Below are 26,169 nucleotides of genomic sequence, written 5' to 3'. Positions count from 1 at the left end.
ATAAATATTTACTGCAGCAATCACCACACCTTTATGTACTGAAAAGCAAGTGCTGTAAAGAAAGTACTCTTTTGTATTGCTCACTGTAATGTTACACTGCTGCAAAAGCACTTGTCTAGCAGGGTGTCTGTTAAGCCAAATTGATTAAACTCTAATTGACAAACTGCAAGGTATAATAACACTGCTCACTCTGTGGTCTAGGAGGAATTGTACAGATGTGCAATTGCACCCATTTGAAAAAGATGCTGAAATGAGTGTGTTTGAGCTTGCTGAGATGCCTGCTCCCCCCGATCCTCACACCCAGGCAGCCAGAGGGTCACTCACCGATCAGAATGGACAACTGCCCCTGTCCTTGGGTCAATGACGTGGACAATGACACCCCGGTGGCCCCAGCTCCTCTCGAAGTAATATCCACCTTCTTCCATGCCACCAGGATGGAGAGTCTTGTTGAGGAAAGTCCAGGAGAGCTTTTTCTTTCCGTGGATCTCAAGGGTGCCGCCTTTGCTGACTCCAAGGTACTTCTGCCCAAAGTAAGGATCTGGCTGGCTGCCATCATCCACTCTGGAGCAGGAAAGGAGGAAAGGGACCAGGTTTGGGTTTGTTCTGAGTCAAGGAACCTCTCTCCTTGTGCTGCCATGACCCAAGGAGAGGTCTCAAAGTTTGCTGTGCATTTCTTTCAGGTATTCTAAGAATCAGGAGCTGCCCACGTTGTACAGAAAATAAATTATATTAAAAAATAGTAGCAGCTACCAAGGACTAAAAGCAATCTGGAACATAGCTTATACATGCTATATTAATTATATCCAGGCCAGAGGAGGCCTGGAGCCCAGACTGAATGGCATATCTGTGCTTTTGAATTCTGGAGGCAGGCAAGACCCTAATCAGGAGCTAAGAGGTCCAGTGATTGTTAAATGTTAATTTAGCATCCTTGAAATTTCAAGAGATCCTTTACCAATCTGCAAGACAAACGTATTATCCTACAGCTCACAATTCCCAGACCTAACGAAAGGAGGTTTAGGAAGGAGAACTTTCAGACAAAAACAACTCATCCAGTTTTAAGCCTATTCTGAAAAATCAGTCTGAGTTGTGGGAAGGTGCATGCTGATTCTCTAGCATGCCCAAACACCCCAGTGTTCATATCCCAGTAGAAGAGAAAAAAATCCCAAACCTGCATCAATTTTGTGGGCCATTTAAATTGTTTAAAAAGCTACTGAAGTTTCCACAGAGCACTGATGATAAGTATACCTGAGAACATGCAATTTTAAGGAACACTTTCATTCCCTGATGTGGAAGGGAGATGCCAGAAGGTTCTAAGGTAGTATTTTATCATGCATACATACCGCCCATATAAGATGATAACCACATTGCCTTGGTAGGGGCACAGCTCACTGCCAATGTGCAGCTCTCCATCATTTTCAATGAGGATGTGTCTTGTACGCAGAATGATGGGCTGCACATCATCTTTGATCACCAGTTTTCCTAAACAGAGAAGGTTATGACATTTGCTTTATCACCCAGCAGCTCATGTGATGTTGTGGTATCATTGTGCTAAACTGACATCTCAGTTTTTGAAGGTTTTCTCTTCTTACACCCCAAAACAGCTCTCAATACAATTCCTGAAAACATTGGTTTTTATTCAGTTCAGTTCTTGAAGAGTGCAAATAAAATTTACATGGAAGAGGACCAATTAAAAACTGAGAAATCTAGAGTTAAGATGAATGTAAGCTATTCATGCCAGCAACACTATGGCTCTGTCCTTGGAGACAAAGAGGGACATAAGCATCTACCCTGTCCTGAGGCCCTGATAACACAACTACTGCAGTGTGATGCTATCAGGCCTGCGCTTTGGTAAAAAAATGTTTTTGAAGCAAATTGCAGAAGTTACACTGAGATACTTGTATAAATTCTCCAGACGGGATAGAAATTAACCTGGTTACAATGGCTAAAGAATCTCAGCACCTCAGCTACCACCCAGCCCTGTACTGAGGTGTATTTGCCCAGTCACCACTCCCTTCTCAGCAAGAAGCTGTCCCAGCACGATCCCCAGTGATTTAAGCAGTCCCAGTGGAAAGCAGAGTGCAGGCAGCCTTGGAGCAGCAGGTTTTACCTCCATCAGTGATGTGGATGGAGTGCACGGTCGCAGAAGAAGAGAGCAGCACCTTCCTGCCATTGCGGATTTCAACGCGGTTTTCTTCGTTGTGCCCTGGGTTCCACACTTCCAACTCAGGCTCCCTGTCAGGACATGTGACAGCTGCTTCTGCTGGGCAAACATGGAGAGAGGGGACAGTCAGTGTTTGTTTGGAGGGGGACAGGAACCTGGGCATCTTTACAGTATCATTCAGCATCGGCCCCTGCCTGACTCCCTGGAGCACAGCAGTGCCTCAGTGCACCAGGGCACATGTGGGTCACCACCAAAAGAAAACAAACAACAGCTTAAACTGATGGTTTTCTGTTTTCTGGAAGAATGGAAAAACCCAATGCAAAGGAGCCTTGCAGGGGATGCAGTTTCTAGAAAACTACTGAAAAGGCACTTTCACTGAGCCCTTCGAGCAGTGACGTGTAGCTCTGTTCACACCATCTAGAGACAAAGCCCAGGGAAGGTGTTGATAAGAGGATAAAACTACTACCTTTAAAAAAACTACCAAAACCTGCTTTGTTTAATATAAAAATGTTAAAATATGTTTGCATTATATATTTTCATTTGAGATGGAAAGAGATCAAACTAACATGGAAACACCAAGCACCAAGCAATTAACAGTACATCCAGTAACAGAGAACAGCAGGAACCTCACAAGTGTGCCTGGCTTTGTGAGCTTTTCCAGGCAGAAGAAATAAGGATTCATTCACTTTGGGATCACACATCTGCAGTCTCCACACACCAATTTGATGATGGGCTGCTATGACGTGCTAGTCCGAACAGCTCTCCTACCACATGCAAGAGTCTCATGTTGCAACTATTTATTTCAGATAAAATATTTCCCTGGTACAATCTCAGTTGATATGTGAGCCTCTAATCAACAAATATGATATGTCTTACTGTAATCAACAAAGCTGTGAGTGAGAGTCTCAAGTGTGATGCATATTTTCTGAAGGTAGAACCTTTTCTAATCCCTGGAAGCTGAGGTCAGTGGAAGTTTGAACAATGAGCCCTTTGCCTTCAGAAAGGGCTGGGAGTTCTCACCAGCTCTATAGTTTTTATTCCTTAAAACAAAAACACCATGGAGAAAAGTACAGCACCAACAAATCCATGATGATGGGCATGGGATAAACACCTTGAGCTCAGCAGGGTTACGTCTCTGGAACTTGGTATGGTAAATTGGGTGGGTTTTGACCCACAGGTAATGGAAATGCCTCCAGGTAATGGAAAGGACAGTGATGTGAATCCAAGCAATGAAACATTTCCTGCTACTGGTGCAGTCAACAGGCAGCTGTTCTGTGCTGCCACTGTGGAACTTGAAGGACATCTGTAATTCCACTGCAACAAAAACAAAATCTGCCCATCTGCATTCAGTTTCCCCTCACATTCCTCCACCAGCTTCATATCTTAAGATAACAATAGAATTGGACCAGTCATGGCTTTAAAGACTCCAGAGCCCCAATAAATATCAGTTTTCAAGGTGAGTGAGGGATGTTTCCTGTGGGCTGGATAGACCTGTCTCTCTGCAAACTTTACCCATATACACGAAGAAAATCAGAGAGGGACAATAATCTACCAGGCAGCAAGTCAGATACAGACAAGCATTCAGGAGCTGATTTTGATACCACTGTGCCAGCTGGAAGCTGGAATTGCATTAATAATGTCAGAGGCACTCCCTCTGATTTACAGTAATTGAGAAAAATGAGGAGGTGTTTCTGGGTTCCTACCAGAAGCCACACAGAATTAATAAAAGTTAGAAAAGATAAATATTTCAGACAGGGAATAGGGCTTGCATTGTAAATAGATGTTCAAATATAACTGCAATACACACTGACAACAATTAAAAACAAAAAAAGATCTGTTATTTCCCTGAGAATAAGGATAGTAGAAAAAAATTGCTCTTGATGAGAAGTGATATAAACCAAGAGAATCAATTCAAATGTAAAGGTATAATGTAAAGGTATAATTTATCAATTATACCTTAATTAACCAATTCAAATGTAAAGGATAAAAATCTTGTTCATTTTTCCATTTGCTTGAATATGCTGCTATGCAAGGAGCTTCCTGCAGTCTCAAAAGATGGCTTGTGCCCCCAAACTCATTATTTTGAAACAGAGAGGCACACAGGGAAGACTAAGGGGAAATCAAGAGGAATTCAGGCTGCTGTTTGGGATGACAAACAGCAAAAGCCAACAAACCAGAAGCAGAGGACCCAAATTCCCAGTTTCATTAACCAATTTGTAGCAGGAACTTTGCACATCACCAGCATCTGCTGTGCCAATGGCACCATCAGGCTGAGCATCTTCTGCCAGCTGGTCCAGTTACCTTGACAGCTTGATTACTGCCTTCATTGTCATTTTTTAAATAAAAGTGCAAATTCTTCCCAGCACAAGGAATTAACTGAATGTTTGCTTCTTGACCAAAAGGGCCTGAGCATGACAATGAGAGGTTGCTCCATGCAGCTGCAGTGTTTGGGGCAAGACATATGGGCTCTTTGTTCCAAACAAATCCAAACCTCCAAACTAGCTGGATATAGAATATGTAAATCAAGCTCCCCTTTCCCCCTTCCCTAAAATGCTTGTTAAAAAACAGCTTGGAAGAGACAAAACCCAAGGGACAGGGATGTCCCAGGTCAGAGATTTTTGCTCTCCACATCTGGGCTGGAGGAATGCAGGAGAATGCTTGCCTTCACCTCCCTCAGCCACAGCTATTAGACCTGAGGTTTCTGTTGCTATTTCTTTGTGGCAGTTTGTTGGGTTTGTGTTTGGTTTAAGGATGTGTGGCAGAGTCTGAGGCATTGCTGACGGGACTTTCACCTGCTCAGAAATTTCAGTCCTTGCCACTCCAGCTGCCCTTGACTGGGTAAACTGGCACACCAGAAAACTGCTTTTCTCCTGAGTTTTTTCACTCTTCCCTTGACTCTTTTTATACAAAGAGGGAAAAGCTGATCAATTTAAACCTATTTAAAAAAGCATTACAAACCATACCCTTTTTCCCCATGGCAAGAAAACTTACCTGTGCTTATTGAAGAGACTACGAACAGGAAAAACCCCAAGCTTCCAGCCAGACACTTGGAGGTAGGTAGAGCCATTCTTCAGGATTTTCAATTCTCTGGATGGATAACTGTGAAAAAAGAATATCAAGAAAATGTCACTTTTTTTCTCCCCTTCAGCTCATTCTCAAAAAAAAAAAAATAGAAGAAGAAAAAGAGGTTAAATCCAGTTTTATGCCATACCACCTCCGCGCCTGTTCAGCTCAATGGCTGAAAACACCTTTGCACTGATTCAGGACCAGCCTGAGCGGAGCAAGGAGCCATGGGCAGCTCCTCACCCTTTGTTTGGTTTAGGATCAACCCACTCGGGAATCCAAATAGACACTGAGAGAGCAGCCACCAGCTGTAACCAAAAACGCCTCAGGAATGTGGCATAAACACATCCAGTGTCAGGGCTCTCTGGGGCTGCATATTCACATGTGCTAGAAAGTAATGAAACACAACAGAGAAGGCGTTTGCAGAGTGACAAATTTTCCTGGAGAAACCTTTCAGTGGCACCTCTCTCCCCCCCGAAATACCCACATATTTTTAGCAGTGGTGCTCTGTGTAACCCCCAGATAAACTGTACTCACACTTTCAACCTGAAGCATGCAGTTTCTTAGATTTCAGATCTAAGAAAATATTGTCTGTTTATTGTGCCAGCTCAGAATTTTCTTGCAAAAACCAAAAGCTGCTTTTGAAACCAGCCTACCTAATGTTGTTTTTGTTTCTTCCGTAGCCAACCCCCAGCAAAAACAAACAAGCAGTGTCATGAAAGTCAAAGTTAGAATTAATGTGATTCTCTCTGGTCTCCAGTGATTGATTCTGCAGCTCTGCCCCGGGCTCATGACAATTTATTGACATGTGTATTCACAGGGAGGCAAGGACACCCACTTCTGTATTCATAAGGCACTGTTTAAAATTCACATGTAGTCCTTGGAGTCTTTAGGTTTTATCATATAAGCCAGTGTCTGAGGAATATCAAAGACATTTATTTGTAGCTGTCATGTCACATCCCACTGCTGAAACCAGACAAATGTATGCATCACACAGTTTAGTTCAACACAAAAAAAGAACACTGAAAAAAAATTCCAGGGTACCCCAATTCCTTTAGGGCAAAAACAAATGTTGTTTTCCATATCACTTGTTAATATAAGCTAAACAACAACAAAAACACAAGACAAAGAATGAAAGAAGCCAAGATTTATTCTGGAGCAAATTTTGTGGTGTATATGTAAAACACATCTGTACCATTCATAAAGGTGCCACAGCTCAAAGTACAATGACAGGTTCAAAACACATGTAATCCAATGATTGCAGCAAAAACAGCTCTAGGACCAGATTTTACAGGAAATATTTTGCCAGGGAAATGTTTGTTTGCTTTGGTATAGTGTATTTGACAGCCCTGAGCTCTGGAAGCAGCATAGACTCAGGGCTTGGTGGAGTCTATCAGGTGCTGAAATGCTGTTAGAGAGCAGTGGAAGAGAGGAATGCACTTAGCAGTGCTATAACTTTGAATAATGCACATTATCAGAGAGCAGCGCCGTCGCCATGGAATTCGTGCCAGAGCCAGGCTGCACGTGTCTGACATTTTAACAGCATTCACCATCAGCTTTGGATAAGCCAGAGCTCTTTCAAAGAAACATTATTAGAGGTACACCCAAAGTACAGCAGTCACCATTAAAATGCCAGGATTTATTAGTGATTATTGCACAGCCTGATCTGCAGACCCAGTCATTAGGCTCTGTTGGAATGATTGAGGAAGAACTAAACAAGAGGCAATACCACAGGATGGTCATTGCAGATAAACAGCATTTCTCACAGTGTGGACACAACTGTGTGTTAGTGCTCCACAAAGCCAGATTCCCACCAGTGAGGTTTTGCCCATAAAATATTCTCAGATGATACAAGGTTTCACAGGAATAAAAAGAAGGGACTGGTTTTTTGACAGTGGCATGCATTTGCTCTCCTATTGCTGTGTAGGTAGCAAAGAAATGTTTTTGTTCTGGCTCATTAAAAGCTCAAAGGAGTTTTTTTTGAAACCTTACCTCTGAAACAGACCTGCAGCAAACTGGTAGGAAACTACATCAAAAAATTTCTCAGCCTTTGCTTTCTTTAGAGCCAGGAACTGCACAGTACTCACCATCAGGTTGTGGAAAATGGCTTCTGATTTTTTATCCCTTGTTGCTCACCAGGGACTGCTTCCCTGATTGCATCCATCTTCATCAGCAGAGCTCAAAACAAGCAATCAGACACTGGGAAGACATGTCATTTTCAGAGGCATCAGTTGTGTGCCAGGGCTCTGATGTTTTCACAGTGTCTGATCTGCCCCAGTCCACAGAATATCCTGCTTATTCTGTGACTGAGGCAGGGTGTTTGATTCTGAGTTCATTGCAGTGTTAGTATGAACTGGCACTTGCCTTGGAAAGGCTGGGAGCCAAGAGGGCCAAAAGGATCTGACTCCTCTGATTCAGCTCTGACTAACAGCGGGCTGGAAAAATGCTGCTCGGAGGATAATCTCAGGAATTTTCCTTCCAAACCTCTCCATTCAGCATCCTTCCCAAATACCGGGTCCAAGCATGTCTGGTTTGATTGTTCAGTATGAGAGGAGGAAGAGATAGTGACTGCCTGGTCCCTGAGGTGCAGGAGCAGGCTCAGGAGCAGATATCTCCTGCCAGGCAGTGCTTCCCTGGCTCAGCACTGGGAGCCCAGGGGATAGATACAACCACACATCCTTGAGCAGGCTCCAGCTCTGATGTAACCACCAGTGTCAAGCAATCTCCCTGCAGGCTCTCAGAGCACAAGGGCCATGCAAGTGGCTGCCTGAGCCTCACATCTCCAGCCTTCCTCAAATACCATCTGGGACTTCTCTCTTGGGCGAGAAAAGCTTTTCTATCTAGCCATTAAAAGCTGCCTGGCAATGGCAAGTGGGACTCATATCCTTGGATCTGGCAAGGCAGACTCTCTGAAATGATTCCCAGCTGCTGAACCTTTCCAAAAAAGTGAACAATAGCAGCAGACAATGCTAAAAGTAGATGCAGGAAACCATCAGTCCTCAGCTGGCTGCTACCAGGTGTCAGCAGCGATGCTGTACTGGAAAGCACACTGCAGAGAGGAATCCCTTCCACCACCCTTCCCATGGAGGCAACACACTGAGGACAATTCTGAGAACAAAACAGTGAAGAAAAGCTCTGAGGAAGCTGGATCCTCACATGGTGGGGTCACACAAACAACCTGAATATGAAGGGTCAGATCAGAGCTTTCCAGGGTCATTCAGAAACACACAGCCCCTTGCACAACTCTGGACCAGCCACCCAAACCTGGAAACAAAATTTTTTAAAGTTTCTCCCAATACTGGGAGAAGTACTGCTTTCTCCCAATACTGGTTTAGAAGTGCTTTCTAAGACTGACCTGACACTCTTTGGAGGATGCACCTTCAGCATCTGCTGGAGGCTGCTCCTTTCAGTATGTCAGGCAGGGCATAATGGGATCATTCACAAACCATTAAAAAATGAGGCAAGGACTGGAAAAAAGCAGCAGCTACCTGATCTCTCCTGAAAAGGATGTCAAACAGGGGCAGCAAACCATGTGGCCCCTGTTGCTGCTACTGCCCAGTGAAAAAGACCACCAAGCTGCATGGGGGCAAAGCGGGGATCCAGCACCATCCTCAGAGAGCAGGAAAAGCTCACAGGGAAAAGGAACCTTTTACCTGATGGGGAGCGAACTCCCAGCAGACACTAAAGTGCCCCGGGGGCCCCTCTGCAAGGAAGATGCTCTCAGAGACCCTGAGGGCTCAGTGCCAGGGCCACGGTGCACCAAGCCCAGAGCACTGATGCTGAGGCTGCAGCAGCTTCTGGTCTGAAGCCTTACTGCATCTTTCTTCATGCATATGCAGGGAGGCCAACATAGATTTGGAAGCTGCTCCCGAGAGAGGGAGGAGCTGTTGAATTAACGCCTCTGCTCCCTCCTTGCTGACACTGCAAGGCAGCAGGTCCCCTCGCCCCGCTCGTGGAATTCTGCATTTCAGCCCCAGCTGGGAAGATGGATTTGAGGTGCACGTTTGCTTTTCTGACCTGAGAACATGCCAGCCCTTGCTACAGTGACATACAGAGGGGATTTTCACACACCCAGCCACAGGCACAGCTAAAGCCTTCAGAAAATAAACACAGGAATTTCTGGGGATTGCTAATGGAAATGCTGTTCAGTCCCAGAGCATGGCAGAGCAAAGCTGCCTCTGCTCCACATCTTTTTCTTCTGCCTGCCACCCACACATCAGCTGCTCGTTTTTACTAGCAAGAGGAGGAGGATTAAACTCAGGAACAGACTTTAATTCTCAATGAATCAATACTGGAGTCAAAAGCAACATTCTGACTGTTTTCCCAGTGAACCTTGGTTTCTTATAAATTTATCTAATAACTTTCCCAACAAGAAGGTTCTGCTCACATATTCTGTATAAACATCGCTGCAAATTCCTTGGTTCCTAATGTCCATAAAAATAGATTCTGAATGAGGAGCAGGAGTTAGAGGAAACTTTTACAATTAATAAATTAAAGAAAAAGAAGGTGTTTGCTAATTTGTTGTAATATTGGCAAGCTATTTTGAGACAAATAAAAGGGGAAAAGTAAAGCTATACTTTTTTTGAAGAATTTACTTTTTTTAAAGCTATACTTTTCTGAAGAATTTACTTTTTTTTTCTCAGAGGCTTACAGACTTTGAAGAGGAAAGGAAGCAATTTTTGGCCATGTTTAAACAAAATCATTTGCAATTCCCATCACTCCACCCATCTGAGGCTGACTGAGTCCCAGTTTCACATGCTTTCGAAGCGCTCAGCATTTCACTGAATTAAACCCTCCTCCAGCACATGAAGTTTTCAAAGCACCAAAGCAGTGGGAAGCTGAGCCCCGTTTGCTGAGGCTCAGGGTGCACTGGCTCTGCTGTGCCTGCTGCCAGCCAAGCTTGTGCTGCTAGGGGATGCCAGAAATGCAGAAATGATCTGGGGATGACCAGAATGACCACACACCCTGAATGCTGGGATGTGCTGGACACACCTGGATTAGCTGTGAGTCCACAAGGACACACACACAGTCCCTGTGGACTGCAGCACAGTGTTTGGATATCCTCAGGAAACCCCAGGAGGAATAGCACAGCTTCCTTGCAACACAACAGCCATGCAGCACTTACCCCACAGCTTCATTCACACGGGCTCCTGGTGTGTGCCAAGTTAGCAGCAGCCTCTGGAAACATCCCCTTGGATGCCCCTGCAGTCCCTGGAGGAACAGTACCCTCTGCAGAGCGTCCCTGGTCACAGGGCTGTGTCCCTCCCAAGGTAAGGAAAGCGAGTGCTGTGGCTGGAGAGGATCACAGCATCCTGAATCCTCTTCAAACTGCTGCTTTTAACTACCCAAATAACTGCATCAGGATGTAAATATTTTTCTTTTTGCTTTTGTGGTACTTCAGTGTTTGCATCTGGCTCGCCACGACTCCACGCCTTCCTCCCCAGGACATTTGCCATTTGCTCTCCTTCTGGGGCGGGAGGAGGAATAGAGATTTTTCAGAGGTTTAGGCACATTCCTCTCCTTCCTTCACCAGGCTCTTCCTTTGCCAATTGTTTAGTCTCAGCCTGGGGTTAGAGCTCTGCAAAATTTTATTGGGATCCAGGGTCTGGACATGTCACAGATTATCAAATAAATCTCCCAGAAGCTAAAAGCTTGCTCTGTGAGTACTTGTTCCAGTGCTGGACTTATGCTTATGAGCCAAAAACATCTTGCTTTTTCCCCACTGTGCAGCATCAGAAATCACAACAATTAGGTATTAATAGGAGTTCCAAAGGACTTCAGGATCTCCCTAGAGGGTCAGTGCCAGCTGCTCAGGCTATTGTACCATTCTCAGCCCCACGATGTTCCATGCATCATGATTTCTCTTACCTTAACTGAGCAGGATCCCTGATTTCTTCACACTCTGGCAATCCAGGCAAACGCAATGCTCACCTCTCCCACCTGGTGTGGGGACGGAGCCACGGTTTCCTTTTCTGCCTGTAAACCTTCTAGCTGTCCTCTGAGCCCACATCCCAGGACCATGGCAGAATGGGTGTGATGGAGGCAAGTGTCCCATCCCCACTCAGAGGCACAAGTCAGCTGGCCAGCACATGGATGCCAGAGCAATCACTCACCAGGGAGCAGAAGTCTGGCCAACAAAACTCTAACCTTTCCCTGCAGCAACTTGTTTGGCCATTTCTGAGAATGCCAGAGAAACAACAGGACATCAGTTACACAGCCTTCACCCACCTGCTTGAGCAGCCCTTGTTATTCAATAATGATCTGAAATCACCTGTCCCTTCACTATTGTCACCAAGCATCATGTTCAAACCCAAGTGACTCTTTCATCATTTCAGAGTCACCTTGTGCCTAGCTGCAGTCAGTGAGACCATTGGTTTTTTCTCACTTTGCATATAAATCTCTTATTTTTGTTTTTACTTCAAACAGCTGCAGCATAAACATAAAGCAAAGAGAATTAACCAATAATAGTGACAATATTTCAGTCCTCAATGGGAGCCAAAAGTCAACACAAGCATTGCCTGAAAGGAACACAAAACTTTAAGCAGCACATACTTTATCCTGGGTTTTATTCCTGTAGGTCCTTAATTAAGTGTTCACATCAACTAGACAAACATCATTTGAGTAGTCATTAGCTTCAGACAGAAACACATTTGTAACTCCTTGTGCTCTGTGCTCAGTTTAATTAGAAGACATTGCCACAAGACCATTGCACACTGACCAAGCAGAGGTTGCTGAGTTCACCTAAGATGCAGCAGCAGATGAACATCTTTTGTAAAAAACATTAAAAAGACATTAATGGTTAAAAGCAGGAATAAAGGGAGAATTCCCTACCTCTGCTTATATTTCCCTGGAATTGCTAAATTTCCACACTAAATTTCATTTGTCGTCCCACAGTTACCACAGAGCAACTCTTGCCTTTAAAACTTACCTTTTGATCCCAAATCACAGATATTTTGAAACACTTCCCCCAGGGAAGGGCAGCCCACAGGCTGCTCCTGTTCTTCTCTGTAAGGCACAGATTGAAAAATAAAGCTCTACCCCAGAGGGCCAGGTGAGAATATATTTATTGGTTATAAAAGATACAAGCGAACACATGGGTTTGATACAATCCAGTAAGAACAGCAGGTTTTGGTGGTGCTGCTGCTGGGCTCTGCCTGGCTGGTGCTCCCCAGCAGTGCCCCAGGGCACCCCAGCCTTTGCAGGGATGTGCTCCAAGCAGGTCTGAGAAAAAGCAAATTTTAGCGGTTCAACAGCATTACCAGGACACTGATATTCTTACAGCTTCAAGGGAACATAATGGTGAAGAGAAGCAGCTTTCTGATAACCAGCATGATTAAAGACTTTAATCCAGGATGGCTTGGCTTGTCCTCTATGGCCAAGCCTGGCAAAACTCCCTGAAAAACAGACACAAGGAGAGGAGTGACCCTCTGTGTGTGGCAGTTCACTCACCAGCAGCACAGCCTGGGATCCCTCCACACATCGTGGACCTTTCTTAGCCCTTCTTTCACTTCTTGAATTAAAATTACAGAACATACAGGAGAGAGAAAGGAAGATGGAAGTGGGAATGAGCCTCAGTGAAATTGTAAACTTGCTGCCTCATGGATCTGCTGGAATTTCAACAAGCTAAGCCAGGTACCCAGATGTCAGTTAGCAAAAATATTGTTTTACTTTGTATTTTTAAATAACAGTGTTACTTCTACTTATTTGAGTACCTGAAAATGGTTAGACACTTTGAATCCTTCTTTTATTAGTTTGCATCTGTTTCATCCTGTTATGCCTTGACTATCCCTCACGTCAGCTCTGCTCTGGTCCTCTGCTGTCCCAAAGTACAAAGGCATTATGTATTCTTCCATTTTAATAATAATGTCTTGTGTTTATATTATGTTTTTCATTGCAAAGACTCCCAAGGCTATTTGCAGCTGGCTGGATCGAGACTATTCCTGTAAACACTCCTAATTTAAATAAAGTTTTGCAAAACCAGGAAACAAGACCCTAAATCCTGATCCCGCTAGGGTCAAGAGGATTGGGTTGGGTTTTTTTTGCATTATCCTTGGCAGAAGCAATGTGTGCTTGGGAGAAATGCTCCAGCCTGCCCTGAAATGCAGTCCTGGAGCTGTGAAGTCAAAATAGTCCAAATACCTGAAGCAGCAGGAGGAGGCTCATGAGCAGAACATGATTCCCCAGACTGGAAACCAGGGCAGGCACATGGGTGAGCACCCCTGCCCTTAGGAAAAGCAAAGCAGGGGCAGCTTGGGATCAGCCAGCAGCAGCTCAGCCCCACTGCCAGCACCAGTGTGCCACCAAGGTGGCAGGGACAGGACAAAACCCCACCAGTGTCCCCAGGGTGGTGCTGGCCCTGCCTGAACCAAGCTCCCAAAACAGCCAAGAGGGTGGCACAGGTGGTTCAGGGAACAAAGTTTGGCAAAGCAAACAAACAAACAAAAAAAGCAGATTCCTTTTTAATAAAAAAATTCCTTTCAAAAGTATTCAGGGCTTTGATGAAAGAATGAAACAATAATGTTTCAGGACAAAAGCAAAAAAGAAAACATCAAACTTTTGCTTTTCAAAGGATGAAAGAAGAAGCAGCTTCTCACGAATCAAACCTGAATCAAAATGAAATCACTGCCTCTGCTGTAAAGACTGTGCTGTTCTCCCTGGAATGCTCATAGCAATGAGCTTTGAAATTTCAACCAGAAATTGATATTAGTTTCAGTAAAGCATTGGGGGAAAAGTCCCCAACCCCTGCAACCAGCTCTCCTACCTCCATCCCAAAAAACAAGAAGCTGGAAATGCAGTCAATTTTCCATCTGATCTCTGAAATCTGCATCAAGTTAGGTGGCTGTTTTCTTGATTTCCTTATCACTCCCATTATTCATCCAAACCTGGACTCATTAGCCTCTACTTTTCCAGCAGGAAACCCAGCATGGATTTGCTGGACCAATGATACCAATGGATTTCCTGCAGCAATACAAGGTAAAATTACAATAAGGATTCTCCCAAACTATTGATTTGACCATCCTTCTATCCAAAACAATAAATAGCTCTTATTTCACTGCAGACTGCTTTCTCTTTCATCAACTTTTCAGGTAATGATTGTTTTTCCTCACAAAGAATTGGAACTTTCAAGATGGAATCTTTATCAAATGATTCTGTCTTAATTTTTTTGTTAGAAAATCAAGCTCCCTTTAGGATGGAAAATTTGCAGCATGCAACATCTCACTGGCAAAGTGGAGTAAAAATCCTGAGATAACTCTCCTCTTTCTCACACCCCTAAGCCGAGAGGCTTTCACTGGGTTACACTGGCATATTGTGGTGGGAAGGATATTGATAAGCACTGTATAACTGCTGTACATTTTTGGGTGGGATACACAGCATTAATTCTTCTGGGCTTTCCAACCTAATTAAAAGCCAAAGAAACATGAAAAGCAATAAAAAGCCAAAGAAACATGATAGAATAAATACATTTGCCTCCTTTGTGGAAGATAATAGGCTTTGCTGAAGCTAACCTGACAAAAACTGACATTTCAGACAAGCCCAGCAGGTCTGTGATATTTCTAGAGCACACAAGGATAAGTGATCTGAAAAGAAGGACAGTAATTACTGCATGATTGCAAAATATTCCTTCATTAAGGATCTTCAAGACCTTTAAGCTCCAATACAGAAAAGTATGTAGGAGCATGCTTGACTTTAAGAACACCTAAATCCCCTTAATTTCAATCCCATGAAAGCTCTCCCAAGTTTAAACCTCCATTTAAATGATTCTAGACTTAACCTGTGCCTCACATGGAATCAAAACAAGCCCAAATGATTGTGAGTGCATTTGTGAGTTATGGGAGTGCTGAGACTCTGAAACCATCTATATCCTGGCTCTGATTCTCAATCAACCTTCAATCTTTGGTCTCACAGATGTCCTTTCAGCCCCCAGTGAGTTGTTCCTGCAGGGAATGGAGTGGTTACATTTAGCTGAATGCCTCACTGCAAAATCTTACCAGGAAAACAAAGTGAATGTACAGACATTGCATGTGTCTGTGTCCCTTCATGCACATCTGAGACATGCACACACTCATAGGCAGAAATGCAGATGTAATAACTCAGCAGTGCTCAAATCTCTGGCCATGAACTGCTCAGAAATGCCTTGGACTGAAAATCTGTTTTCTGGCTACTTGACCTGCTTCTGCCAGCAGCCAAGAATATATCTGTCCATCTCTGTTGTTCCCTGTTTATGTGGCAGCAGAAAAACCACAAGGAATGTGGGACAGACATAAACAGGGATGGTCCAAGCCATTGCCAGGGCCCACACAAGGCAGGAGATCCAGCAGGCAGGCAGGACCAGTCACTGGCTCACCCAAGAAAATCACACTGGAAAATCTGGCACACCTATGGTTTTCATCTGTCACAGGAGACAAAAACAATCAGTAAGAATAAACAGAAATGGACTTGTTTCCAAAATGGAAAACTGAATCACTGGCTGCCAGGAAGTGGCTAGGCATGGGGATGGGTGCAAGTGTCATTGCAAGGATCTTATCTCTCCATGCTAGAAAATGAAGAAGAAGAAATTGCCAGTTTTCTAGAAAACCTTTTTGTCTGCTCTAATCTGTACAATCCTGAGAGAGAAATGCTGCTCGTCTTATCTGGCTGATGCTTGGGATTTGTGCATTTTAATTTGTGCCAGATTTCCTCAGAGCACGGGTTTGGTTACAAAATGACATCATTTTCCTTTCTTTGTCTATCAGCCACAGGTTGCTACACAAAGTGGGGTCTCGGCAGTTTTCTTACCTCTCTTTTATGGATGTCTGAACATTTTCAGTTGCTGCAAGGGCAGGGTTTTCACAGGTAACTGTGTCAAAGTGCTGCCTACCTGACTGCTCCTGAACATTCATCCATCACCACAAAGAATATCCCAGTGCTGGTGAGCAGGAGCACTGTGCCATTTACCTGCAATGAAAAAAGCAGAGGTAGGTTATATAGAAGCAGGCTGAGGAGCCTTAGACTGTGATCCTGCTCCTCCACAAGGGAGTTACAAGCCAGGAAAATATCTACATTTTAAAAATACCTATAATTTTAAATGTATCATTGGCGCAGATGAAGTGACATCATTGATTGTTGGTCAGTGGAAGGAGGAAGCAAAACCCCTTCTCAAAGGGGTACAAAACCATGAGCAATGAGGTCACCAGCATCTTCTGTGGATTAGTAAGACACATATAGGAAGCCAAGAATCCTGAGAGTAAAATGCTTAGTTCAGCCTTAATAGAATTTCCTTTCATGTGGGGAAAATTACTGTCAATGGGCAAAGCAGATTTGCCCATGGAGCAAGGGAGAGGTGCTGAGACAGCAGACAGGGGAATAGAAATTACACATGCTTTTTTTGTTGTTTTCCCTGAAAATGTAAATATCCAAACCAAACTATTCCTTCTTGGAAGGCCTGTCCCAGTGCCTCAAAATTGTAGCAGAAATAGCTCTTGCTCTTCTCCTACAGGAAGAACTCCTTCCCCAGGTTACACATCTCAAGATATGCCATGTTTTTTACTTTTAGAAATACCTGAGCAGCCTGGCACTGGTGTGTCCTCCCAACATCTTGGGGACAGCCCATGCTGAGAGAGCAGAACCTCCACCAAGGAGAGGAACAGCACAGCAAGGTCAGGCTGTCAGATCACTGAACCCAGGGTACACAAGACTGCAGTGCGCACAGTTTCCCAAAGCCTGCAGGCACCAGGAAGTTCACATCCCATCAATCTGAAACATGCATGTCTCCAGGGAATAGAAGGCCAGGCTAAATGTGGGAGCCAAATGTTAAAAAGTGACTTCTGCAAGATGTCAGAGGATGCTGAGTGCTATATGGGGTCAAGGGTAAGGGAAACACAAATGTCCAGGCCATGGGTGGGACCTGGGGCAGGGCACACCACAGCCAGCTCACTCAGCCCTTGGGGAAGCTTGGATCAGAAATGTAAAACATCTCTGACTTTTGCATTTCGTTCAGCAAAACAAGAACAAAACGCATCCTCCTTCATTTTCCAAATGTTCTGTGCCTTTCAAGATTTAGGGTAAGAATCCCCCTTTAGGCACTAACCTTTGCCATTTTCCCTTACCTTAGAAAAACAACACTTTGCATGAAAGCCTCAGAAAAGACAAGGAAGCTTTGAGGATTCCCCACCTGTGCCACGAGTGCTGCACACACAGGTGTCTGTGCTTCACCACGGGCAGGATGCTGCCTCCACTAACACCTGCTTGCTAATGGCTTGGAATACATTTTTGACTAGCAAGAAACCTTGGCTGCTCATGTTCCTTAAGGATGCTGTACCAGCTTTGCTTGGCATTTGTTAGCATTAATTATAATTCAGTAGCACGCAGGCGTGTGAGCCTTGGCAGTGTCCTTGCAAGAATAATTTCAGTCAGCCTTCTCTGTCTAGACAGATATAAGGGACAACCTGACAGTTCCAAACCTCTTTAGTAGTGAAATATAGTTATTTATATCTTTTAGTGCAATGCCAGCAGAGATAATCAGAAAAACAAACTTGTTTTTTCCCCCACATCCTTTGTAAACAATGGCTTCTAGTTTGCTTTTTCCTCCCCTTCCTCTACATTAGAGCAGTGGTGTTAATTCTTCTTCTGAGGTGATAAAAAGCCTTTTTTCCCCCCTAAGAGCTCAAATCCTCATCTGAATAGAATAGGAACTCCCAGTGACTTTAATTGAGTTAATTGTAAGGGAGAACAATGTACTTGCCCCTTCCAAGGGAACTTCCCATTTCCTTCTGCCAAGGCTCAGCAAGATTCTGCAGTGACTTTCCTTGGAGATAAAGCTTCCCCTATTTAACCTCTGCTTCAAATCCAGTAAGACACAAAATACCTTAATAAATGCAGATGTAAAGTGGGTTTGTATGTCTGTCCTGCCAAGAGACTGGATCTGGATCCTTATGTTCTCAACTAAGGGTGTGCTGCTGATAGCAACCTGAAATTACACCTGAGACAGCCTTAGAAATTGCCTTGCTAACTGGTTTTCATCAGCAAAACCACACTGGCTATCAATGCCCAGATATACATGATCCCACAAGTAAGAATCCTTCATTCAAATTGTGATCCTGATTCACATTTAAGTGTTCAATATCATTATTTATAAAAGGGCTGTTGCAGTGTGAGGGATCCTCTGATAAACACTCTGGCTTGAAGTAAGTTGAGCATGGATTTCACACATTTTGCCTGGCTATAAAATCAAGTGCAGATCTGTACAAGCCTGAGATACTTCTGCAGGATTTAGAGTGGGGTGAATTTACAGCAAATGAACAGAAAAGCTGCCTGTAGTTTCTCAGTTATTCCTGTTAACTGGAATTACTTGCTGGCTTGAAACACAGCAGCAATTCAAAGCTCATCTAAAATAAGCCCTCCCAAGAGTCCTTTCTGGTTTAAAAGAAAGGAATGAGGGGGATAGGTGCCATGAATGTGCACCCAGGTGGTCACTATGCCCCAGGCCTGGTGATATCCACCAGAGAAGGAGCAGCAGCTGTACTGAGGCTGTTGTGCAGGGGGACACAGATTTGCTTGGAGTTACCAGCACCAGCTCAGCCCAAACCATGCATGACAGAAGCTCCAGGGCAGCCAGGGCTTCTGGCCTTTGGAGCTCATTTTTATTTCCAACTGTTCCAAGTATGTGTTCAATCCTGTCCATTCTGCAATTCAGGCTGAGGAAATTGTATAAACAGCTCAGTTCAGCTCCAGGATCAAAAAGATACATGAGTTTTACAGGGATTCTTCCTTCTACCTCTTTTAAAACTAAATATTTTTTTCTATTTGTCTGGAAGAGAGACTGAGTAAGCTTGGTTCCTTTCCAAGGATCCAACATGTGGGGTTAAAAAAAGAAGGGGAAACATCCCACTCATCATGAAATAGTCTAAAAAACAACAACAGGAAAAGAAAAAAGCCAATCCCATAACTTCTGGACTCTGAAAGGCTGAAAAATAACTGCTGAACTGAAGAGAGAAGCAAAGTGCTGATACTGCCAGAATCGAGTCAGGTTAGACCCATCAGTCTGCATGTGCCAGCTCCAGATGGCTGCTGGCAGCTCAAGGCTCTCCCCCCACACGTGTGACCATTTTCCTGCTATTTAGTAGTAAACAACATGTTTACAGAATTTGGGCAACCTTTTTTTTTTTTTTTAAAAAGATTTAATTACCAAATTGGTGTTTCACAATTCCTGTGATGAGAGAGACCTGGCCATCATCAAGGAGCCTGGTGAGCAGGGAAGGCATTCCGGGATTCGATTGCTCATGTGTTATGGTTGAATGAATAAATATATCCCATCTTATTTTCAAATCTGGCAACTGTGGATTGATCCCTGAAGTAGCTGCTTAGTCAGGTGAAGCATCATGGGACTCATGGTTAAACCACAAAACACTTTTTTTCCTGCCTAACTATTTTAGCTGACTGAGAAACACAGTTTCGTAATATGTTTTTTTAACCAAAGGTGTCCTCAAGCCTCACAAAGACACTGCAAGAGTTTCAGGAGTCTTCATGCCTCCAAAATAAGTGCTTTGGTGCTCACCTTTTTTCACAAAATCTGATGTTTAGAATGGGATTCTTTTAGAAATCTCTTTTTGTGGGCATATGAGGAGGTTGAAGCTTCACAAACTGTGGCAATGTTGGTCTTTCTCATGGCCCTTTGGGGTACAATGGGTTTAAACAAATATTTACACCATGCTGCAATGTAAGCAGCAGGGATGCACAAGGAGCCCAGTCCAGCCTAGAAATCAGCCCTTTTCTGAGCAGCACTGCCAATCTCAGCTCAGGTACAGACACAGACCTACCCCAGGTACTCCAGCTTCTAAACCCTTTTTGGCCTGAAATCAGGGAGGAGATCATGCAAGGCAGACAGACCTGAATTTTACCTGTGAGAAGGAGAAAGGAGGAGCTGGGGTAAGAAAAAGACCCCGAGGGTTTGCTGCCCAGCCAGGGCACAGCAGGGCTCAGCCCTGTTGGGTGGAAGAGCCACTCACCAGTTCCATGTGCTGGACACTGGGCACTGTCCCTGTCCCCTGCTGGGACACCTGCCACCACCTGGACACAGCCTCCCTGGGATGGCAGAGGGTGACACACAGCCAGTGTCCCCTGGGATAACAGAGGGACACACAGCCAGTGTCCCCTGGGATGGCAGAGGGTGACACACAGCCAGTCTCCTCTGCTGACAAAAAGGGCAGGCAGGGGCAAAGGGAAAAAATGCACTTAAGGGCTTGAGTACAGAGAGATGGTCTGCAGCCAAGAGTACAGACTTCAGGGGAAAACAAAGAAATGTCCTCTGAGGTTCTCTTTCTGCTCTAAAAAAAAAACACAACAAATCCTCCAAGCCAAAGAAAATCAGATTTTTTTTTTTTTTTTTTTGCTTTGTCTGGAAACAACGGCTGCTTATTACAGAGGTCTGATCCAGGGACCCCGGGTGACCTCTGAGAACTTTGAGTCAGGTGCAAGCATGGCTTAAAACCAGGGATTTTCTCTTCCTTGCCCTGCAAGGCTGAGGTACAGCCAGTCACATACCCACTCTGTCTCAGTGCTGCAGGAGAGGGAACCAGCATCCAGCAGACATTTCTCCTGGGGCACAGATTCAGGAATTAGAAAAGTAATCTCCAACTTGAACCAGAGCCACAGTCTAAAGAGACCTGCTTCCTCCACTTTACAGTGAAGTTTATTATTATGGTTTCCATTTTCTCCCTGGCTGTTTCTTCAATGTCAGTTTAGAATAACTAAGGATAAAGTTAAATCATCTTTTAACTCCTGTTTCCCCAAATTTAGGCTTACACATTTACAGCAAAATTGCCCCTATGTCTTTCCTTCATCCTGTGGTTCCTATTTCCACCCTCTTTCAGATAAAAAAAAGGCTCCAAACTAGAAACCTTTGGTACAAGCCTCAGAGGCAAAGCTGCAGATACAGTGCAATTCTTTTATTGACAGAAAGGATCTCCCACAAAAGACCCCAACACCCATTCCTGTCAGAGAGGCACTTGTGCTGTGCAAAGCAGAAAGCCACAAGAAAAGAAAAACTAAACACCAAGATAATCAGCTTTTTGGGGTTTTTCTCCTTTTTCCCCTCTTAAGTGGCTCAGCATGTAACACCAAGGTGCCTGAGCCATGGTTTTCTTTCCTTGTGTCACCAAAACCTTCCAGGATTTAAATGCATTCTTTGAACTACCTGCATTCCTGGTAAAAATGGAAAATATAAATTTGGCTTAGAGAAAGGAAGCACCACCTTCATCATCTGCCTGCCTGCATTCTACAAAGCTCAGAATTTTTCCAGAGGATTCCCTGAAGTGACCCACCACCCATCTCTGCCTGCAAAGCAATAAATGAGGGGAAACCAGTTCATTGTGCTGAAATCAGGGGTCTGCATGCCTGGACCTTTACTCTGCTTTACACATGGACAGCAATAAAGGAAAGCTATTTTGGCCTTTTTCTGTTTTTTTCATCAAAACAAAACAAAGCTATCTACAGGATGGGAGAGGGGACAGGCTGTTCTAAAATAATAAATCAAAGCTACACAAAGACCCATCAGCTTAAGCCAGATACTGCCCTCTAGATTTTAACCAGCTCCAGCTGTGTCATAACACAGCACAGCTCAAAAAGGGATATATTTTCAGATGATCTGGCCTCTGACTAGAGGAAATGAAAGAAATGCACCAGAACCATATTCATGGAATATTTTTAGGATGGAGTCCCAGGACATTTGGCTGTTTCATAAGGGTGATTTGCATTGCCTTAGCACATTTCATCCCCTGAAGTCAGCGTCACAAAAAGAGCTTGTCACTCCCCCAGATGCTGGGAACCAGCTTTGGTGCTGTGCTACACTGGCTGCCACCCCCCTGAGGAATGAGAAGAGCATCAGAAAAGGAAACTTGAGGGTGAAAGAATTTTTAAAAATGAAAAAACCACAGCTGTGACCATCCTGAGCTGCCAGGTCATTTGGGAATAGGAGTGCTACAGTCCAGGGTGCAGGTGAGCAGGCTGAATGAAGCAATAAAATCAATTACCAGCATTGAAAAGATCAAATGAAAAGCACCTCATTTGGAGTTTGTGGAGGAAGAGATGGAAATAAAAACTGTCCCACCACAAAGGGCTTGGGAAGAGCTGAGAGAAAGCGAAGGTTTTAGAACTTTTCCTCTATGTAAACATTGGAACGATTAAAGGAGTTATTTTCTGTTTAAATTAGTGGTATTTAACAGTTTCCTATTTAGTTCTGCACTTCAGTTCTGTTTCTTGAGCTTGCACAAAACCCACAGTGAACACAGGAGCAGCAATCAGGCACAGGTTGGATGGGGCGTGGAGTCCAAAATAAAACAGATCCATGCATATCTTCATCTGCCCTGGCCAGAAATGGAAACACTGAATTCATGGGAGACCCCAAACTACAAATTCAAAGCAATCTCAGAGCCCTACCTGAAAGCTGGGGGAACATACATAACTTTAGATGCTTTTGTGCTTAAAAACCAGCACAAAGGAGACAAACACACTTAAAACACAAGGGATAGAAGTCAGGCTTGATAAATAAAATGCCAGCAGAACATTTTATTTATCACACAGGACCAGTTTTTGGTCTTCTACTTTCATTCTTAGGAGTTCTTTGCAGGAAAAACAAATTAAAATATTTTTAGGTAGAAAGTCTAACTTTCCAGTTTAAATAAAAGTCATACTTATATGTGTAGAAAATGAACTAACTTAAGCTATTTAAGGTATTTGCACCCCAAAACTAAGTAATTGTGTTCACAACCTTCTCTAGTGCAAAGGTTCATTTCATTTTATACATAAGGAACAGTCGTCTTTTTTTTCCATTCATGTTCCTAATCAGGCCAACATTTTTTTATGTTTTTACAAAAAAATTTGGAGTTTGAAGGAGGAATCCTTAATATAACTCACTAAAAGTCAGTGTTTAGTGGGTCTCAACAGTTTCAAACATTACTTTGAAAATTTTTGAGGATTTGCTGACACCAGACTGTATAAAACCTGACATTTCTGCCCCTCTATTACTGTCATTCAACAATCCCCACAGTGCACTTCATGCATTTTTACCATTGAGTTTATCCTGCTTATTTTCTTTTGGAAATGGATGGATGAAACAAACCCAAGAAGTCTTTGGGGTTTTTTCACCAAGATATTGGCATTTGCAGTTCTGGCTCTTTCAGGTAAAGCAAAAACCTCAGACAAAGTGTTGGAAAAGTTCTGTTTTGGCAATGAGCAGCCTTCCTGGGATAAGCAAAAGCATAAAGAGGACAAGGGAAAGGCAGAAAAGCAGGCGAGAGGTTTCCTGTTCTGTAACATGTGGCAGATAGAGATCTGCACGTACACACATCCATACCTCATTTACAGCCCTCAGAACACTCCTCCAGTTCAACCCTGAACTCTCAGGAGCAAAGACACCAGAGAAATGTGATCAGAAATGTGATCAAGCAGCAAAGCAGGGGAGACTGCCCCGAGTGGGGGGATGCAAGGCCAGTCACGTAACTTGGAGATGAGATTTGGCTGGGATAAAGACACAAAAAGTGCAAGTCTGGGGCTCTGACTGCCTGGGAGAGGATGAATAACACTTGTTCAGTATTGTGAGCAACACACAATATTGGCTACATCAGGTGCAGTGTGAGTCCTGGGCAAATGGGTTTCATCCATTTGGGGTTTCTTGTTATCCTGGAGGTCAGTCCTGGCTGTATTTTAGTAAAGGGGATCTCTAAGCTGATGAATGTTTTTCTAGAAAACAGCCCCAGCATGTTTATTGACGTGGTGTGTCACACAGCTGATGAACATGGAAGGGCACAGTCCAAATCCTGACCTCACTGATGAAAATCTGGGGTAAACTAACGAGGGAATGCCATGGAGTACAACTGAAAATTACATCTTTTTTTCCTTGGGCTTGAAAAAACAAGAGAGTTCCATCCAGTGAGTCAGTCTCCCCCAACTGTTATTACTCCTATTTAAAAACAACCCCTCTGACATTTTGGTCAACATCTACGTGAGCTGAACTTTCAAAGGGAGTGAGAGAATTGGGAATTTCAAACTTTCCTGTTCATAATATGGGAACCAGGCAGAAATCCCCACATGCTGCTTTGGTAAGTTTGTCTCTTACAGACTGAAGTTTAAACTTCAAAGGACCATAAAAAACGCTCAGCCCCTATTTAGCCTCCAAACCCATCCCAAGAATAAATCACAGGAGGTCAGTGCTTCTTGCTCTCACTCAGGATACAGCTGGTTTTTCTCTCACAAAAATTCTCCCAACAACTTGCCCAGCACTTGGCAGAATCCGCTCTGGCGCAAAACCTGCTTTCAGGACAGGCACCTCATCCTCAGCCTGGTGAGGAAGGAGGAGTGAGAGCTGCCCACACATCTCCCTGGTGCTGGGAGGAGCAGAGCAAGGGCTGAATGGCTCTGCCCATGGCTCTGCCCCTTTCTCCCTGCTCAAACTGTTTTCCTTGAGCCCCCATTCCCCACCAGCTCCCTGCAGCTGTCACTCACTCCTCTTTCCTTAGATTTTGCCTTTTTTTTTTAAGTTTTCTGCCTTCAGCTCAAGCCCAGTAAAAACATCCAACCTCCAAAATGACAAATATGGCTACTGAATGAACACCCAGCCAGTTTTCCCAGGCCCTTGTTAGCCTCTTCTGGAGGACTCCTTTTTGCAGGGACTGTAACAATTCAGGTGTGTGTTTAGCTAACTAGAGTCAGGCATGTTGAGATTTAAATGCGTTTCCTAAATACTACTATTTATTTTGATGGCTATTTAGGGAATGCCATTAAAAATTCAAAAGCATAGGCCTTATCTTAATACAAATTAAATTTTTTTAATCCACATCTCCTTAGGCAAAAGGAATGGATTTTGCTTTTGTGAAGCTCAACAAATTACAGGAGGGATCCTGCCCTGAGGTACAGATCTGCTGATCCTCATGAAACCCAGGTCTGACTCAGACAGCTTTTGGCTTGCAGACAAATGTATTCAAGCAAAAATAAGAACTTCCTGAATTTAAGCACAGTACATCATTTTATGATCTCTGTTCCCACCCTACATGTTTCATGGAGGAATCCCATGTCAGTTCAGTTCCTATCTCTTTAAAGTCTTCCCAAACTCTCTGTCACAGACTATTGTGTGTTTTGCATTTTCCTGCTGCTGTGCCTTGGGTGCACATGAGATGTTCCCTCAAGACCCCCAAGCCCAACTCCCTGGGCCAGGAGAAGGGTGAAAGCAAGGAAACCCCTCAGGTTTCGTGTGCCAAGATGCAAAGTGCCAAGCAGCCTGGTTTGCCACAGCACCTGGGGCTGTCTGATGCTCAGATTGCTCTAATTCCTGCTGCAATGTGACCATCTCAGGAAGGATGTATCTCCTCAGAGTCACCTTGTTAATCCCTTGGTAATTCAGAGGACAGAGACCAGCAAGGGAGGCAAGGAGGGAAAACCTCAGGGCTTTAGGATCACTTGGAGATGGCAATGCCAGCACAGGCTTCACCCAGCTGCACTGAGTGCTGCAATCTGCAGCCTGGTGTTCTGGCATGTGCTCTAGCTTCTTTCCAATTATAAAAACAAATGTATATAAATCTTGTGGCTTTCATCCATGGGTTGATCTGTGGGTAGTTTAAGGGATTTAAATAGACAGGAGGGAATTCAAATAGATCTGCTGACTTCTGTGTTGTGTGGGTGATTAACTCTGAATCACAGATGTTATCAGGAGGGGCAGGTTATGAAACCCAAGTAGCACTTTACTTTACTATTATTATTGGAAGTAGTGGTGGTGTTCCTTGTATTGCATCCAGATCTAGGGGATGGAGGGGTCAGAACTTGTGCATGTACAAGAACAAGAAAGCATTCACAGCCTTAAACTGTGAGCTCTGCTTTGAAATACTAATTATGCCTTCCTGAGCATTTGTCAATCTAGGAAGCAAGAGGAAAAGCTAATCTGAAAAAGAAACAATTTAGGAAATATCTCTAAACTGGGC

General features: G+C 43.9%; 2 protein-coding genes across 5 annotated transcripts in view; both read right to left on the bottom strand.

The window, feature by feature from the left end:
* The window catches only part of CEMIP (cell migration inducing hyaluronidase 1), a 98,996-nt gene that overhangs the window by 43,697 nt on the left and 29,130 nt on the right, over positions 1-26,169 (bottom strand). For 2 of the 4 annotated variants that reach the window (XM_074549256.1, XM_005483414.4), the window contains 4 exons: positions 5,153-5,260; positions 2,108-2,260; positions 1,341-1,479; positions 325-561 (listed from right to left, as the gene is read on the bottom strand). In XM_074549256.1, coding sequence (XP_074405357.1) covers positions 325-561; positions 1,341-1,479; positions 2,108-2,260; positions 5,153-5,228 — 605 coding nt within the window. In that variant the 5' untranslated portion in view covers positions 5,229-5,260. Of the gene's footprint in view, positions 1-324; positions 562-1,340; positions 1,480-2,107; positions 2,261-5,152; positions 5,261-7,311; positions 10,314-26,169 lie in introns of those variants that run through there. The other 2 variants (XM_074549257.1, XM_074549258.1) reach the window with 2 other exon arrangements.
* LOC106629227 (uncharacterized) overlaps positions 12,272-26,169 on the bottom strand; it is a 46,133-nt gene continuing 32,235 nt past the window's right edge. Inside the window, exon 17 of the mRNA XM_074549760.1 lies at positions 12,272-16,159. The gene's annotated coding sequence lies outside the window, so the exon portion shown is untranslated. The remainder of the gene's footprint in view (positions 16,160-26,169) is intronic.

Source organism: Zonotrichia albicollis, chromosome 11 (assembly GCF_047830755.1).
Source record: "Zonotrichia albicollis isolate bZonAlb1 chromosome 11, bZonAlb1.hap1, whole genome shotgun sequence".
In the NCBI taxonomy this organism is placed as follows: Eukaryota; Metazoa; Chordata; class Aves; order Passeriformes; family Passerellidae; genus Zonotrichia; species Zonotrichia albicollis.
The sequence above is the reverse complement of the archived record's forward strand: the minus strand, read 5'-3'. Positions and strand labels throughout refer to the sequence as shown.